General features: G+C 52.7%; 1 protein-coding gene across 1 annotated transcript in view; it reads left to right on the forward strand.

Annotated features, from left to right (window-relative positions):
• The first annotated feature begins 10063 nt into the window (after positions 1–10063).
• GRIK3 (glutamate ionotropic receptor kainate type subunit 3) overlaps positions 10064–14979 on the forward strand; it is a 126598-nt gene continuing 121682 nt past the window's right edge. Inside the window, exon 1 of the mRNA XM_050983417.1 lies at positions 10064–10178. Coding sequence (XP_050839374.1) covers positions 10064–10178 — 115 coding nt within the window. The remainder of the gene's footprint in view (positions 10179–14979) is intronic.

A 14979-nucleotide genomic window follows, 5' to 3' on the forward strand; every position in this document is an offset into this window, starting at 1 on the left:
CACCCACAGCTTGGCCTGAGGCACATCATCTTCCAGCCTCCTCCACGGGGATGCCAGCAGCTGCCCAAGGTGCTCAGTGGCACCAGGCAGTGCTGGAGGGAAAGGTGTCTCCCAGCAGCAGCAGCCACCCCCAATATCACTGGTGGGATTTGGGAGAATCGGGAAAACCAGAGTTCAGCACATTTTAAAAAACCTGGTTTGTTTTCCATCTCTTGAAATTCATTTTCTCTGTTTTCTTACCACCATTAAAATGCCAAATAAACATCAGATTTAAAATAAAATTAAATAAAAAGCAGCATTTTTTTCTTCCTGTGAATAGAAATACACACTGGGAGCCTCCCACACTCCCCTTTCAATGTACAAATCCCCACATGCTGCACACTCTCCTTCCCATGGGAAAGAACCCGAACCTGTTCATTGCTTGCTGAGCTGAAAAGTGCCAAAATTAAACCAGACTCTGGCAACTGGGAATAAAAGGGATTGAACTGATGCAATGGTCTGGTTTAGGGAGTCTCACAGCAGCTTAAAACAAGGCCACTGGAAATCCCTGCTCCAGAGGCTCCTGTCTTGGTTTGGAAAGCCAGGTGCCTGCTAAGGAAGGCAGGAGCCTCCCCTGAAATGGAAAATGCAAGCCCCCTCCCTCCAAATTATTATAAATTTTAAATTAAGGGGCTCTCAGGCAAAAATATGGGAGCAGGAATAACAGTTTTACATTAGGGAAGAAATTAAAAAGATAAAATGAACAGTGCAGTGAACTAAACCAACCCTGGCAGAGGCAGAGCAGAGCCTGACACCCTGTGGGTCAGGGGGCTGGCAGCAGTGCCACTGGAATTGTGGCTCAGCCCTCCTGCAGTGCCAGGGCTGGTTCTGCTGGAGCAGGGATCCTGGAGAAAGGTGCACTCTGCCTCTGAAGGGCCAGGGGAAGGGGCAGCTGCTGCTCCTCTGGGAAATCCAGTGCAGAAGCCGTGCTGGTGTTCCAGAATCTCCAGATTCTATCCGGGTAGGAATGCTTGGCTCCTCCCCCTGGGCTCCCATCTCCCAGTGGGATGCTGCAGTTCTTATCAGCCATGCAGGGACATTCCATGGCCTGTTATCGGCAGGGGTCTCCTGGGGGGAGGAGTGGGTGTGGAAGAGATAAGGAAAACTGCCCACTGAACAGAAGACAACTGCCATGCAGATGGCAAATAGAACACAACTTGTTGGCAATCCAGGACAGCTCCTGACATCCCATGATCCCAGCTGGGAAGGAGGAGATGGTGCTGGTGCCTGATGGAGAGGTTGTCCCTCCATGCAGGCCCCATGCTTTCCCTGGACACAAACAAACCTTGAAAAACCAAACATTTGTATTTGAGGGGGGTTTCCTGCACTGCCCCCAGCCCATCAGAGATCTGGCACTGCCCACTGCAGCAGGACACAGCCAGGAGCAGGTAGGACACTGAGAATTGCTGTTTCAATATCCAGGCAGGACACTGGGAAAAGTGGACTCTGCAAATCTCAGAGATTGGGGGTTGAGGCTGAAATTGTGGGAGATGCCTGGGGGGGGTTGCAGGTAACCACGAGGAGTTTGGCTGAGAGGTGCCAGGGGAACACAAGGATCATCCCAGCCCCTGAGCCACCTCAGGGCAGGACATGGCACCCCCTGTGCCCTCTCACAGCCCTGCCCAAAGGTGGGACCCCTCCTTAGCTCAGGGTCAGCTCATTTTCCCCTAGCAGGCAGATAATTTTTGCCTCCACACATTTAGCACTCCTCATTTAACATTCCACAGCATCTCCTCTGGGCAGCACCCCCTGCCACTGCTCCCTCCAGACCCCCTCTCCCTTCCCAGGGCAGGGATCCCCTTGTACCCACACACCAGTAGGTACAGCCAGATCCACCCACAGCTTCTCACCCAACATTTAAACTTCCTCTGAACGTGCTGGAACAACCAAGAAATTTGCTGTGAATTGGAAATGGGCCAGAATTTGCAGGGATTGGGCAAAACAACTGCCTGCAGCTGGCCAAATTAATTCCCAGCTTAATTCCACTGAAGTGGAATTTAACAGGCATTTGAAATAACGTGATCTTTTCTTGCCCTTTGCATGTGTAGAAGGAAAAAAAAAAAAAAAAAGTATTAACAACTCATTCTCAATCTTTGCATGGGTAATTAGCCATGTGGGGAGCAAAGAGCCCTGTGCACTCCCAGGCTGGCAGGTGCCCAACCTTGCGCTGTGCCAGTCGGTACCTTTGTTCAGGAGAAAAAGGAGCTGCCCTGGCTGGGTCTGCACAATGGCCACGTGCTGGGGCTGACAGGTCACAAACAGGTCACGTGAGAGTGGAGCAGAATGCCATGGAGCATACCAAGTTTCCTTGTAAACTGGTTCCATGCAAAGATAATAGCGAGCAGAGGCTAATGCTGCAGTCTCTAATTTTCTTGTCTGACTAAGCAGGCATAATTTACACCCATCAGTTGCAAATGGCTTCTCCCACCAATCCTAAAGATAGAGGACTTTTTTTTTTTTTAAGGGGGAAAAAAAAAAAAGAAAGAAAAAAGGATGATTTCCTACCTCTGCGGAAAGAGGATGAAAAACACATGCAAGGCTGCCTGACACAAATATGTGTTTTCACTCAGCTAATTCAAAGAGATCATCTTGCAGCCCAGAAACAGGGGACCTTGATGGAGCCAACTGGCCAAAACATTCTTTTCTGTCAGATATGAACACAGAGGGTGATAAAGACAATAATTTGAACTGGTCTTACTTAGTCATTTGCTCCCTGTTGCCCTTTTCAGCCCGTTTGACACGCTGCAATTGTACAAATTCAACTGCTGCTGCACGAGGCTGACAATCAGCTGGGATGCACGTGGCTCTGTTCCACAACCCCGGGGGATCTGTCACCTCTCAGGTGCCAGGACAGCTCTGTCCCTGCTCACAGCCACCACATCACATCCAGAAAGGCCAGGCAGGTCTCTGCATCCTCCCTTGTTCTCCCTCCTGGGGCAACTCTGTCCATTGGGAAGTGTCTGGTCCGGACTCCCAGAGCACCAGGTTCAGATCAGGATGCCCTCAAAGGCAGGGGCTGAGCAAAAGGGCCCTGCCAGGGGTGCCCAGGGAGTGTTTGGCTGCACAGGGTCCATGCCAGAGCTGGCACAGCTGGAGCTGCCCCAGCGCCAGAACCAGGATGGCTGAACCTTCTCCCAAACTCTGCCCATGCCACCCAAGGGTGTCAGAGCCTCACTGTGCCCTGCCAGGTGGGAGCAGCCAGACCCCTGAGGTGTCTGGCATCCCTGGTGCAGAGACCCTGCCGGGTCTGTGCCCAGGTGTGTGACACTCTGAGCCTGCAGGGCACCCTGGGACAGGGCAAACTACAGCAAAACTGATGGAAAAGAACAATATTCACACTCTTTGTGTGGTGCCACAGCCCCACTGTGCCCTGCCAGATGGGAGCAGGGAGACCCCCCAAGGTGGGAGGGCTGGGGGGGGAAGGGAAGGGAAGGGAAGGGAAGGGAAGGGAAGGGAAGGGAAGGGAAGGGAAGGGAAGGGAAGGGAAGGGAAGGGAAGGGAAGGGAAGGGAAGGGAAGGGAAGGGAAGGGAAGGGAAGGGAAGGGAAGGGAAGGGAAGGGAAGGGAAGGGAAGGGAAGGGAAGGGAAGGGAAGGGAAGGAAGGGAAGGGAAGGGAAGGGAAGGGAAGGGAAGGGAAGGGAAGGGAAGGGAAGGGAAGGGAAGGGAAGGGAAGGGAAGGGAAGGGAAGGGAAGGGAAGGGCCAATTGGCATCTCCTGCCAGCCTGGGGACGCTGGGGACAGGCTCTGGTGCCTGCTCCCCGCAGTTCTGGTGGCTGCTGACGCTGGGAGCCGGCAGGTCCCGCTCCCGCGGGGTGGGTTCGCACGGCGGGGGTGATGCCAACCTCATCAGAGAGCACCGAGAGCGCCTTTTGATCTTCTCAGGCGCTCGGGCACCACGCGGGGCTCTGATCCGAGCTCCAGCAGCCAGCCCAGCCGAGGAGGGAGAGCAGCGCTGGTTCCCAGTCCCTTCCCACCCTCCCAGTTCCTGTGGGGCGTCGCTGCTCTGGGTTTGACAGGAGCTCGCGTTCTCCCGGCGCGTTCTCCTGACTTTCACAATAATGTATTCAGCAGAACTGGATACATTTCAAACCAGCTATTATACCGCGGTATGTTCCAACACAAATATATGCAGTGTAGCGAAGCAACAATTCTGTGAGCGCCGCACAGGCTGCGGGAACCCCACACTGCCTGCCCCGGACAGAGCAGCCACACCTTCACCACGGGAACTGATTACAGAATAAACCTCAAAAAAACCTTGGTGGGAAACTAGCATTTGCTGGGAACCCCAAGGAGGGGACAGAATGATGAGGAGGACTCCATTGATATACATATATATAAATATAAAATCAATATATCAATATATATATTATCTATATATTATATATACATAAATAAATATATTTATATTTTTAATATAAAATTTTATATATATATAATTATATATATATTATAAAGGAGGGGACAGAATGATGAGGAGGACTCCATTGATATACATATGTAAAAATATAAATATCAATATATCAATATATGTATTTTATATATATTTTTAAAAATATTTATATATATGCATAAATAAATATATTTTTATATATAATTATATATATATATATATTATATATATATATATATATATATATATATAATTAATTACTTTATTACACTAGATTACATTACAACTAAACTGAATCTGCCAAGCACTCAACTCTGCACACACTGCACAGAACTGCACCCCAACTCGTGACTTTGGGTAAACAATCTCCACATTGCATTCTACTTTTGCACAAACACAGGCACAGCAAATAAGATCAGAATTGTTTTTCCTTTCTCTGAGGTTCAGAGGATGCAAAACCCAGAAATATTCTTGGGGAGAATTGTGCCTGGCTTTTCTCTGTGAGGAGAAATGTGGGGCTGCAGGAAACCAGACCACTTTGGGATCAGCTGCCCAGCAGCACAACTCAGGAGTTGGCAGCACTTCCCTCTACCCAGGCCCCACCTGCCTCCATCCCAAGCACACAAACCCTGCCCATGAAACAAACACAATGCCTCTCCCTTCCAGATGGAACACCGAGGAGGAAGTGGGAATTTTCCCTCTTCCCTCCACCCCACACCAAGCAAAATGTAACACAAATCCCAGTGAGTTTGGGGAGGGGGGAAAGGCTGGGGTTTGTTTTTGTAGGAGCTGCTGGAGCGCGGTTGGCAGTGTCACCTCATCCTGGCTGCTGGCACAGAGTTAAAGCCTCTCCTAAAAGAGGCACCAAGGCACAGAGTTTAAACCTCTCCTAAAAGGGGCACAGAGGCATGGAATTAAAGCCTCTCCCAAAAGAGGCAGTGAGGCACACAGTTAAAACCTCTCCCAAAAGAGGCACCGAGCAGACCCAAACTCCTCGGGCACAGCCAGCTTCTCCCACAGCACTGCTGTGCCCAGCCCAGCCAGTGCCAGCACAGCTCCCAAATGGTTACACCTGAGAGGAATGGTGGATTTGTCTTCCCAAACCAGCTGTGGGTCTGCTGGGAGATAAAACCAGCACTGGGAGAGAAAAGAAACCATGGGAAGGATTCCACTGATTGGTGAATGGAAAAAGAGATTTGATTTTACAAATAAACTTTAGGTTGGCTGAGAAATGGAATTGGACATTGAAAGGTGAAAGAAACAATGGGGAGAAAAACCCCTCAATTCCATAAGAATTCAAAATGAAAAGGGAGGGTTGTACATTAGAGGGGAATCTTTGGGATCAGGTGTTCTGGGAGGTCTGAACCTCTCAAGTGCCTCAGAAATGGGGAAAGAGAGAAGGGAAATGCAGCTGGGAAATTGGGATAAAAAGGAGGCTGTGCCCTCCAAAAATCAGAGAGACCCGAGGGGATGCCCCATGGCCTCTGCCTTTATTGGAATAAAGTTCCAGGATTCCTCTGTGTCCTTTTTGGACACAAACCTCTGGTGTTTGTGGATGAATTTTCCTAACACACCCAAAGGAATCCTCCTTTCAATATCTAAACTTGCCACTAAAACCAGCAAATCTGCTGTGGCAGAGCTGCAGGAGCCAGGATTAACCAGAGTGTTGGAGTGAGACCGGGGAGGCAGGAAGGAAAGGAGGGATCCTCCACGATGGATCTGCGAACCGCAGGCTTCAATTCAATTTAGCAAGCCATCAATCAAGCTGCGGGTGTCACAGCGAAGGGCCGGAGCCAGGACGGTTTCAGTAGAGGGCACTCAAGTCCCAGAAATCCGCATTTCCCAGGTAAATTCCCTCTCGGATGTTTTAGGAGCCGACTTCGGCACATGAATCTCGGTAATGCGAGCGCTGAGCCTCATAACTCAGATTGATGGTGGTTCTATTAGACCTGATGCATATAAATCTAAACAAAACGCATGTGGATGGAGCTAATTCCAACGAACCAGTTTAGATACCATTACAGAAATAAAGAGAAGCCTCTTTTTCTTCATTAGTATTGAAAAATGCTATAGCTGTAGAAATGCTTATGTCTCTTTCTGCCAGGTTCATAGTTCTGCTGCTGCTCTAAAGCATTAGTCTGATTTGAAAATGTCTTTTTTCAATCAGCTTTTTCCTCTAGATATGAATAATCTCAACACTATTTCCCACTTTTGCAAGTGGTTCCCTTTCATACTCCAAAATAAGAAGTCTTAAATCAGGGTCTTGAGAACACCCATAAACCTCCAGCTTTATTTGTAGGTGAGAAGGCTGAATTTTTATGTACATAAAACCCCTATAAGATGTACATGTGTAATACCTGGAGCTCTAAATACCACACATATTCATAGTAAAAACAGCAGCACAAAAAAATAACACCCAAATATCTCCTCAACAAACTCAAAATAACCAATCAGCTTCTCCTGACTGGTACACTATGTTCACAAGTTATAAATACACCAGAGTTTGCATTAATTGATACACTCTTAAATGATGAATTACCACATTAAAGCTATTTTCACAGCACTTATGAACTGGGCAAATGTCTTGTATTTTTAGCATGGCTGTAACAAGTTGTCCAAAGCCAGAGCTACCCTGATCATCCTCAAGGCACAGCCAGAGATTCCTGAGGAAAGTCCTGACTCAGCTGGGTGTAAATCCTGCTCCCCAGACCCAGCACATCCCACTGGGCAGCACTCACCTGTACAGCAGCACCCAGCCACAGCTCTGGGCACATGAGGAGCTCTGTCAGCCTTCCAGGCTCTTCCTTCTCCTGTCCAGCCATCCTGCCTGTGCTGTAATTGTCCTTCACAACCTGGCTCTGGCTCCAGGGGGAATCTGGCCTGGCTGCTGAAGGTCATTGCTCACAGGTCTGGGCCCAGGCAGCCCCTCCATGGGCACCAGAGAAATTGAGTCTTTGTATGGGGAAGAAAAAACCCCAAGCAGTGATGGTGCAACACCTGGGAGAAGTTTCCAAAATTCCCTCTTTGGAATGCTGCCACAGAGCAGCCCTGGGGTGCTCTGGGTGCTGCCCAGAGAGAGGAGCACTGGCAAGTCACACGAGAGGGATGGGCTGGGGACAGAGTGGGAGTAAAAAGGGAGAGAGACACAGCCAAGGTGGGCTGGGGACAGTGAGGGGATACAAAGGGAGAGAGACACAGCCATGGTGGGCTGGGGACAGAGTGAGAACACAAAGGAAGAGTGACACAGCCATGTGGGCTGCTCTGCTGAATGCCCTGGGGTTGCTTTGGGAAGGAGAAGCCGTGAAAGCCCATGGGCAGCCCTGAGTGCTCCTCTGCCTGTGCCCAAGCTCAGCTGCTGTGGCAATTTCTGGGCTGTTCCTGTCCTGCCCTCTCTGAGCTCCTCGCAGGAGATGAGGACTGTCCATGACCTCCACACACCCATCTGTCACTAATCAAATAATTTAATACAAAATAAACTATTTGTGCTGGCTCTGCAGTAGGATCCAGAATCTGAAGCTGAGGTTGGAGCCTTATCAGTGCCTGGTACTGACAGAAAGGCAGGAAGCAGCATCCCAAACTACCAGAATATTTCCTCCCAGCTACAGTTTAATTTAAACACTCCACAAAATCAAACTCCACAAAATCAAACCTCTCCTCCATGTGCTGGAGTCTGCAAAGAGCAAAGAACAGCCACAGCTGAAACAGGCCTTTTTACCTGCTCCCTCCTCACAGCTTTGTGGGGCTTTTTTATCTGCAGGTGCAAAGAGTCACCAGGTTGTGACATTTAATTTTATAACAAGTTCACAGAAACAGCTGTCCTTCACTTAAGCAGTATTTAAAGAATTTTTCCTCCATGCCCTTTTGCTAAATCTTAGCCATGCTGGTGTCAGGAGGGATAAAAATACCCTTAACACGAGCCACTCTTCTCTGTAACCATCTTTGGCACAGGCAGGAAGGTTCGGGCTGGGAGCCGGAGCCTGGGCCCTGCCCACAAGCAACACCAACAACTTCCGAGCCCGAGCTTGTGTGCAGCGCCTGGAGGAGGCTGAGCAGCCTCTCTGCCTCTCTGCCTCGGGGCTGAGCAAGGAGTAAGACGTTCCCTCCACCACGACACAGTGCTGAGACCCCAGACCACACTCAGCTGCGCCTTCCCATCGCACCGGTCACACCACGGCCCGGGGAGGCACCGCAGCATCTCTGCGAGGGGCTGGTCCTGCCCCGGGCGTGTAGTCAGAGATTCTTCCAGTTTTTCTTTATGATTCCGTGCTGATGACGGCTGTCACACCCCCTGGCCGATCCCCCACCGCTGCTGCTGTCCCATCAGCCACAGCCCAGACTCCACTGCAGTGGGCACGCAGGGAATCCCCCGCGTGTCCACCTCCCTGCAGCGGTCCCGCACTCGCTGCCTGCTGGCAGAGGCGACAGCCAGCGACTTCTCTTTGAGTTGTAGGTCAATAATGACTTGCAATGCTCGTCCTCCAGTCTACACAGCCCGGCTCCCGAGTCTCCTCCGGGATGGGGCTCCGGAGATCAGCATTTCAGCATGCCGAGCTTGCTGCTGGGGAAAGAGACGAGCAAGGCAAATTAAAAAGATGAGCCGATACAGAGTAATAGTATGTTTGTAAGAAAATTAAAGATTTGCTCTTCAGCTGTTCCAGGCTGGAGTTAGCAGACAGCTGGCAAATGGGAACCATTGGAAATGATGGAATAGATCAAATTATTTAAATGAAAAAAAAAAAGAGAAATTCACCCTAGCCTGGCCCAGCACATTGACAAAGCAGCTCCCGGTCCGCGGCACGGGCAGCCCTTTGTCTCTGTCACCGAGGTCATTAAACTCCGGCTGCAGAGCGCGGGCCGGGCGCTCCGACCGCTGCAGCGGCCCCGGCCCCGGCCCCGGCCGCCCCCGGGAGGCCGGCCCCAGCCCCAAACCCCCCCGCCCGGCCTCTCCGGGCCCCCTCCGGCGGGGACACCGGGACCCCGGGGTCATAAAGGACGCCCGAGCGCTTGGGGGACACCGGCCACCCCGCGATCTGCGGGACAGGGCTCTGTGGGGGGCAGAGGGAGCAGAGGCACTGCCGGGACCCCTTCGCCATCGCCCCCCGCCCCACGGTGCCCGCCGAGGGTCGCCTTGGCATCCCGCCCCGTGCCCACGCCGCGGGGGAGCGGGCGGGTGCCGGGGTGTCAGCGGTGTGTCAGTGTCGGGGTGTGTGTCGGGTGTGTGTCGGGTGTGTGTCGGGTGTGTGCCGGGTGTGTGTCAGGGGGTGTGAGTGGGTCGGTGTGTGCACGCTCCACTCCGGGGCTTTGCGCGAGCCGCGCATCAGCGGTAGGAGGGGACAGAGCCGCTCCTGGGGCGCACCGGCAGCCCCGGCTCCGCAGGTGCCGCCCGACCGGCACCGGCACCGCACGGCTCGGCCCGGAGCGGAACGGCCCGGCTCGGCTCGGCTCGGCACGGCGTGAAAGGGAGCGGCCGGAGCTGTGGCTGCCGCGGGACGGGCCGGCGCGGCCCCTCTAAGATGTGCCATGAGCCGCCCGGCCCCGGCGCCGAGCGGCCGCTCCTGAGCCCCGGGCAGCAGCCGCCCGTGTCCCCGCTGCCCCTGGGGCCGTAGGGCCGCGCCGGCCCGCGCCCTCCCCAACAATGCCCCATCTCTGGCCGGCGCTTCGCCGCGTCCTCTGGGAATACTGGGCAGCTCTCCTGGTCGGCGGCTTCTGGGGACAGAGCTCGCACGGGATGCCGCATGTCATCCGGATCGGTAAGGACCGGCGGCGGCGGCGGGAGAACTTCGGGGCCGGGGCGGAGAGCGCGCTGCCCGGGGCCGCCCGGGGGATGCGGTACCCGGGGCTGCGGGATACCCTGTCGGATGCCGGGGCGGAGGTTCCCCCGGCCAAGGATCGCTGTCCGGGGCTGGGGACGCGCTGCCGGGTGCCGGGGCGGAAGGTGCCGGCGGCGCGGCCAGGCGGAGGCTGTGTCCCGGAACGGAGCGGGCAGCGCTCCCGGTGAGAGCAGCCGCCCCGGGCGAGGTGAGATGGGGGTGCTGGGCACCTTGCGAAGAGGAGAGGGGAGTGCTGTCCCTCTGGAGAGTGGGGTGCTGATTCCCCGGGGAAGGGGAACGCTTTGCTCCGGAGAGGAGGAATGCTTTGCCTCGGGAGAGGGAGGATGCTGAGCCCCCAAAGACGGGGGATGCCGAGCACCCAGAGAGGGGGGATGCTGATTCCTTGGAGAAGGAGGATTTTTGCTCACAGAGAATGGGGATGCCGAGCCCCCGGAGAGGGTGATGCGGAGCTTGTGGCGAGGAGGGCTGCGGTACCCGGTGCGAGGAAGGCTGTTGAGCCTGCGGCAATAGGGTGCTGTGCAGGGGTGCTTTGACCCAGGGCTGGATGTGCCCAGAACAAGGGACAGACAGCCCGGAGATGCCCGCGGCACCGAGTCCCGCTGCCTGGAGGATGCCAGCGGGCTGGCTCTGCTGCAGCTGCTGCTGAGGACCAGGCGTGTTTCATTAAATTGCTGAGGTTCTGGGGAAAATTAATTTTTAATAATGTTACATAAAGTAATTGCACAGATGATAACATCCTGGGAATGAGTCTGCGATCCTTCTTTTTCTAATTAAACGAGATACTTGTTTTAATCATGTCATGTAAAGAACGACACTGATTTCTGTTACATCCCATGCACTTTGCCATTGGTACACATTCCCAGGGATTTGCTGTCTGCCCACTAAAAATCACAAGGACAGGTTTACTTGCCTTTTGACAGTTCAAATTTTAACTCAGAGAAACCAGTGAAAACTGAATAGATTTGTGAATAATTTTAACTGGAGAAAAAAAAAAAAAAAGGGTCTTTCTTAAGCCAGTGCAACTGCACAGCAGCAATGTGAAAGCCAGAAAGAGAAAAATGCTGCTCCTGAGGGACAGGTGCTTTTTGAAGTGAGACACTGTCACCTCCAGCACGGCTTGGAGTGGCTGCATGGCCCAGATCATCTCATGGACAAGGGCTTGATTCCTGCAGGGTGAGCATCTGGTGTCCCCCAGACTTCCGTGAATGGGGCGCTCCAGGCAGATGTTATCCCGCGCACATCGTAGTGCCAGGAATATTGGTGGAAAAGGTTAATGGATCTGCCTCCGGGCCTGGGGCCCTGGCGGCTGCTGAACTTTCACCAGAGCCAAGATGTTTAATATGCTCAGCCTCCGCCTGGAACAGCTGGAAATGTTTTGTGCCACACAAGCCCACTCCCAGGAACGCTCCGTCGCCGCTGACAGGGCTCCGCCAGTCCCACCGCAGGAACGGGGAGGAGGCGTCCTGCTGTGAGACCCCCCCTCCGTGTGTCACCAGCCTGTCCCCACCGCGAGCACCGCAGTGCTGGGGTGGCGAAGATTCCCTCCCCGGCAGGTCCCAGGGCTCAGATCGCCTTTGGGACCCACAGCCGTGTGCGGGGGGGCTGTGGCAGCTGGGCTGGCAGCTCCTCCTGCTTTGGGCTTGGCAGCAGCGGGGCTGATTCTTGGTGGCCAGAGCCGGCTGCTGCCAGGCTGGCGCTCCGAGGATGCGGCCGGGGGCAGCTGCAGATGTGGCAGATGCTCGTGGGGAAAGGGTCTGAGGCCGCTGGGGCTGGCAGCTGCTGAGACTCCAGGGAGCACTCGCCTGGCTCATGGGGGATGTTCAGGCTCAGGAGTACCCCTGGGGGCTCTGTGGAGATGTTTAGTCTCGACTCTCAGTGCCTCAGTTGTCCTGAAAATGGATTTTCCAGGCTCAAAGCAATTGCACAAAAGGACAGAGGAGATTTCAATGCAGAGATTGCTGCCAGCCCTCCACGAAAGCACTTGGGTCTGCTGCAGCTCTGCTCCCCTCCACCGGGCAGGGAGGGAGGGATGGAGGCAAGGAGAGAGAGATGGAGGCAGGGAGGGAGGTAGGGAGGGAAGGATGGAGGGAGGGAGGGATGGAGGCAGGCAGGCAGGAAGGGAGGAAGGGTTGCCCACTGCAGGAGCACAGCTGTGCCACTGCCAGCACTGCCGTGCCTTCCACAGGAACGGTCTCGTTTTACCTGCTGAGAAATCCCACAACAGTCAGCCCCTCATGGAGCCACCTTCTTGATCAGTAAAGTAAGAAACTTAAAAGATCAGGAAAAGGCTTTAATCGGGGCTGCAGGGAGATCTGTGTTTACCTTCTCTCTCAGCTAAAACTGGCATCATTTTGTGACCTCTTTTTCAGCCCACTGGAAAACTGCAGCTTCTTGCCCTGCATTACTTTGTGCAAAGATGCTCTGGCTTTCAAGTAATTATTTTAATTATTAGGTTATTCCAAGAAGTGCAGAGCACTTAAGTAAGTATTGGTTTAGCACTGAATATCAAACCAGAGAGAAAGCAGGTAACTTCTCAAAGCTCTCCTTTTTCCCTGTGAAGCTGACTATTAAAATAAATACAGGGAGAGATATCTAAGAAAGGGAAGAAAAAGCCAAAAGCGCTCTTTCTCTCACCAGTAAAATATAAATATTTAATCTACACATCTAAACATAATCTATACATGCACCCGTACAAAGAAAATCTGTGCCTTGTCACAGGATGGGTTTTTTAAAGCAGGAGTTTGTATCTGAAGCTTCTTCAACAGCTGCTCGGTTATTACGCAATCTGTTAAATATTTGAAAACGCCATATCAGAAAACACCACCCGAGTGCTCAATTCAGCTCCGGGCTGCCCTGGAGCAGAGGCAGAGGAGGGTGGTGGTGAGAGGAGCTGCCCGTACTCACCCCGCTGAGGGATGCTGCGCCTCTGCCCGCCCTCACTGCGGCTGAGCCCCGGCACTTCACACCTGGAGCCAGGAGCAGCTGAGCGTTTGCACTGTCGCAGCTAAAAGGAGTGCCAGCGAGGTGGTTATGGGACCGTTGGGAGCCCGTTCGTCCAACCTCACACTCGGATTAAAAAGCAGTAGCAGCACCCTTCAGCTCACAGACAGAGCCTGATGCCATTTTGTAGAGCTGATGGCACCGTCCCTGACAAAGCAGGGCGGGATGGCTGGGATAGGTGGAGCTGGACTGGCGGCTCCAGACCCATTCTGTCGCTGAAGCATCATCACGAATTCCTCTGAGTGATGCTTTTGAGGGATGATGTGTTAGTGAGACACAGTGTGGATCGGATGCCAATGGGCTGAGATCTGTAAATTGTAAAGAACCCTGGCACTGGGCTGGAAACAGGAGATGGATTTGAGGGATCCTGAGTGGGTTTGCACTCAGGAGCTGGATTTGAGGGATCCTGAGTGGGTTTGCACTCAGGAGCTGGATTTGAGGGATCCTGAGTGGGTTTGCACTCCGGAGCTGGACTTGGGGGGAGTCGGAGTGGGTTTGCACTCAGAAACTGGATTCAGGGGATCCTGAGTGGGTTTGCACTCAGGTGCTGCTGAGAAGGTGGCACCACATTGCCCTTGGCCACCCCACTCCTGCCAGGAATGCCCCTGATGTGCCCCCTATATGGGCAAGGGGACAGGCAGGGTGCCAGCCTGCCCCTGGGTCACCCCAAGCCCAGCTGTGTGCCCATCTGCAGGAGGAGTGTGCCAGGCCAGGGACTGGGTTCATTTTCCTTGCTGCATTTTAAAAGACATCACCTCCACGTCTGGGTGCTGACTTTTGTGCCAGGTTTTTTCCTGAGGTTCTGTTCCTGCTGGTATTTGTGGCAATAATCCCACCTCAAGCATGTCTGACAGTCCCACTCCTGTATCTCTGAAGTCACTGTGAGCAGGATCAGTCTCCAGCAAAGCTTTTAAACAAACAACCCTATGTGAGGAATTTATCGGATTTTATTTCTTGTAGTGTCTTTTTAAGCTGTGTTTGCATAGAGAAGGGGTCGGAGCATTGATTGTTTGTATGATTTGCAAGTAACACAGAAAATACCATCAAATTGGAGTCCGTGTGAGAAAAATATCATTGATTATTTTACACAAATACATAGAAAACAAATTCTGTGGATAATTATCCTGCTCTGTGTGATTGGCTTTTCTGAGGCTTATTATGCCTGTCAGGAATTTTATTTTGAAACCACCTTCCCACACTCTGCAAATGAAGTTGCATTTTTAAAAATAAAGCAGAAACAGGCTTTTCCAGGCTGAGAAGGCAGCACCCAAGGGCTGGGAGCTTCACATCCACAGGGGACATGAATGCTGGAGTGGGAATCCTTAGCAAGGCAGCTCCAGGGTTTTTCTGCCCAGCTCGTGCCCGGTGACCGGAGTGGCCAGAGTTCTTTGGGGAGGCTGGCAGGGGATGGCACCAGGGTGGTTTTAAATCACTTATTGCCTTTTTAGCTTCTGCTGCATTCCCCTGGGCATTTCTGTGACCGTGCACCCACTGCTCAAGCATTTCGTGGTTGATGAAGTTATTTCAGGTCACGAGACGCTTTGTGTGTCAGATAACACATTCTGGTAATTTCAGCAGGAGGGGAGGGCGGCAGTGTAAATTGTTTGGTGGTAAATGAATTCTGAATCCATTTGAATAACAATGTTAACTCTTTATTGCAGAATAGTCTAATTATTTGATCTTGGCATTCTCTCGAGAACTTCATACAGGAAATTAAGAT

This window comes from Serinus canaria, chromosome 23 (assembly GCF_022539315.1).
Source record: "Serinus canaria isolate serCan28SL12 chromosome 23, serCan2020, whole genome shotgun sequence".
NCBI lineage: Eukaryota > Metazoa > Chordata > Aves > Passeriformes > Fringillidae > Serinus > Serinus canaria.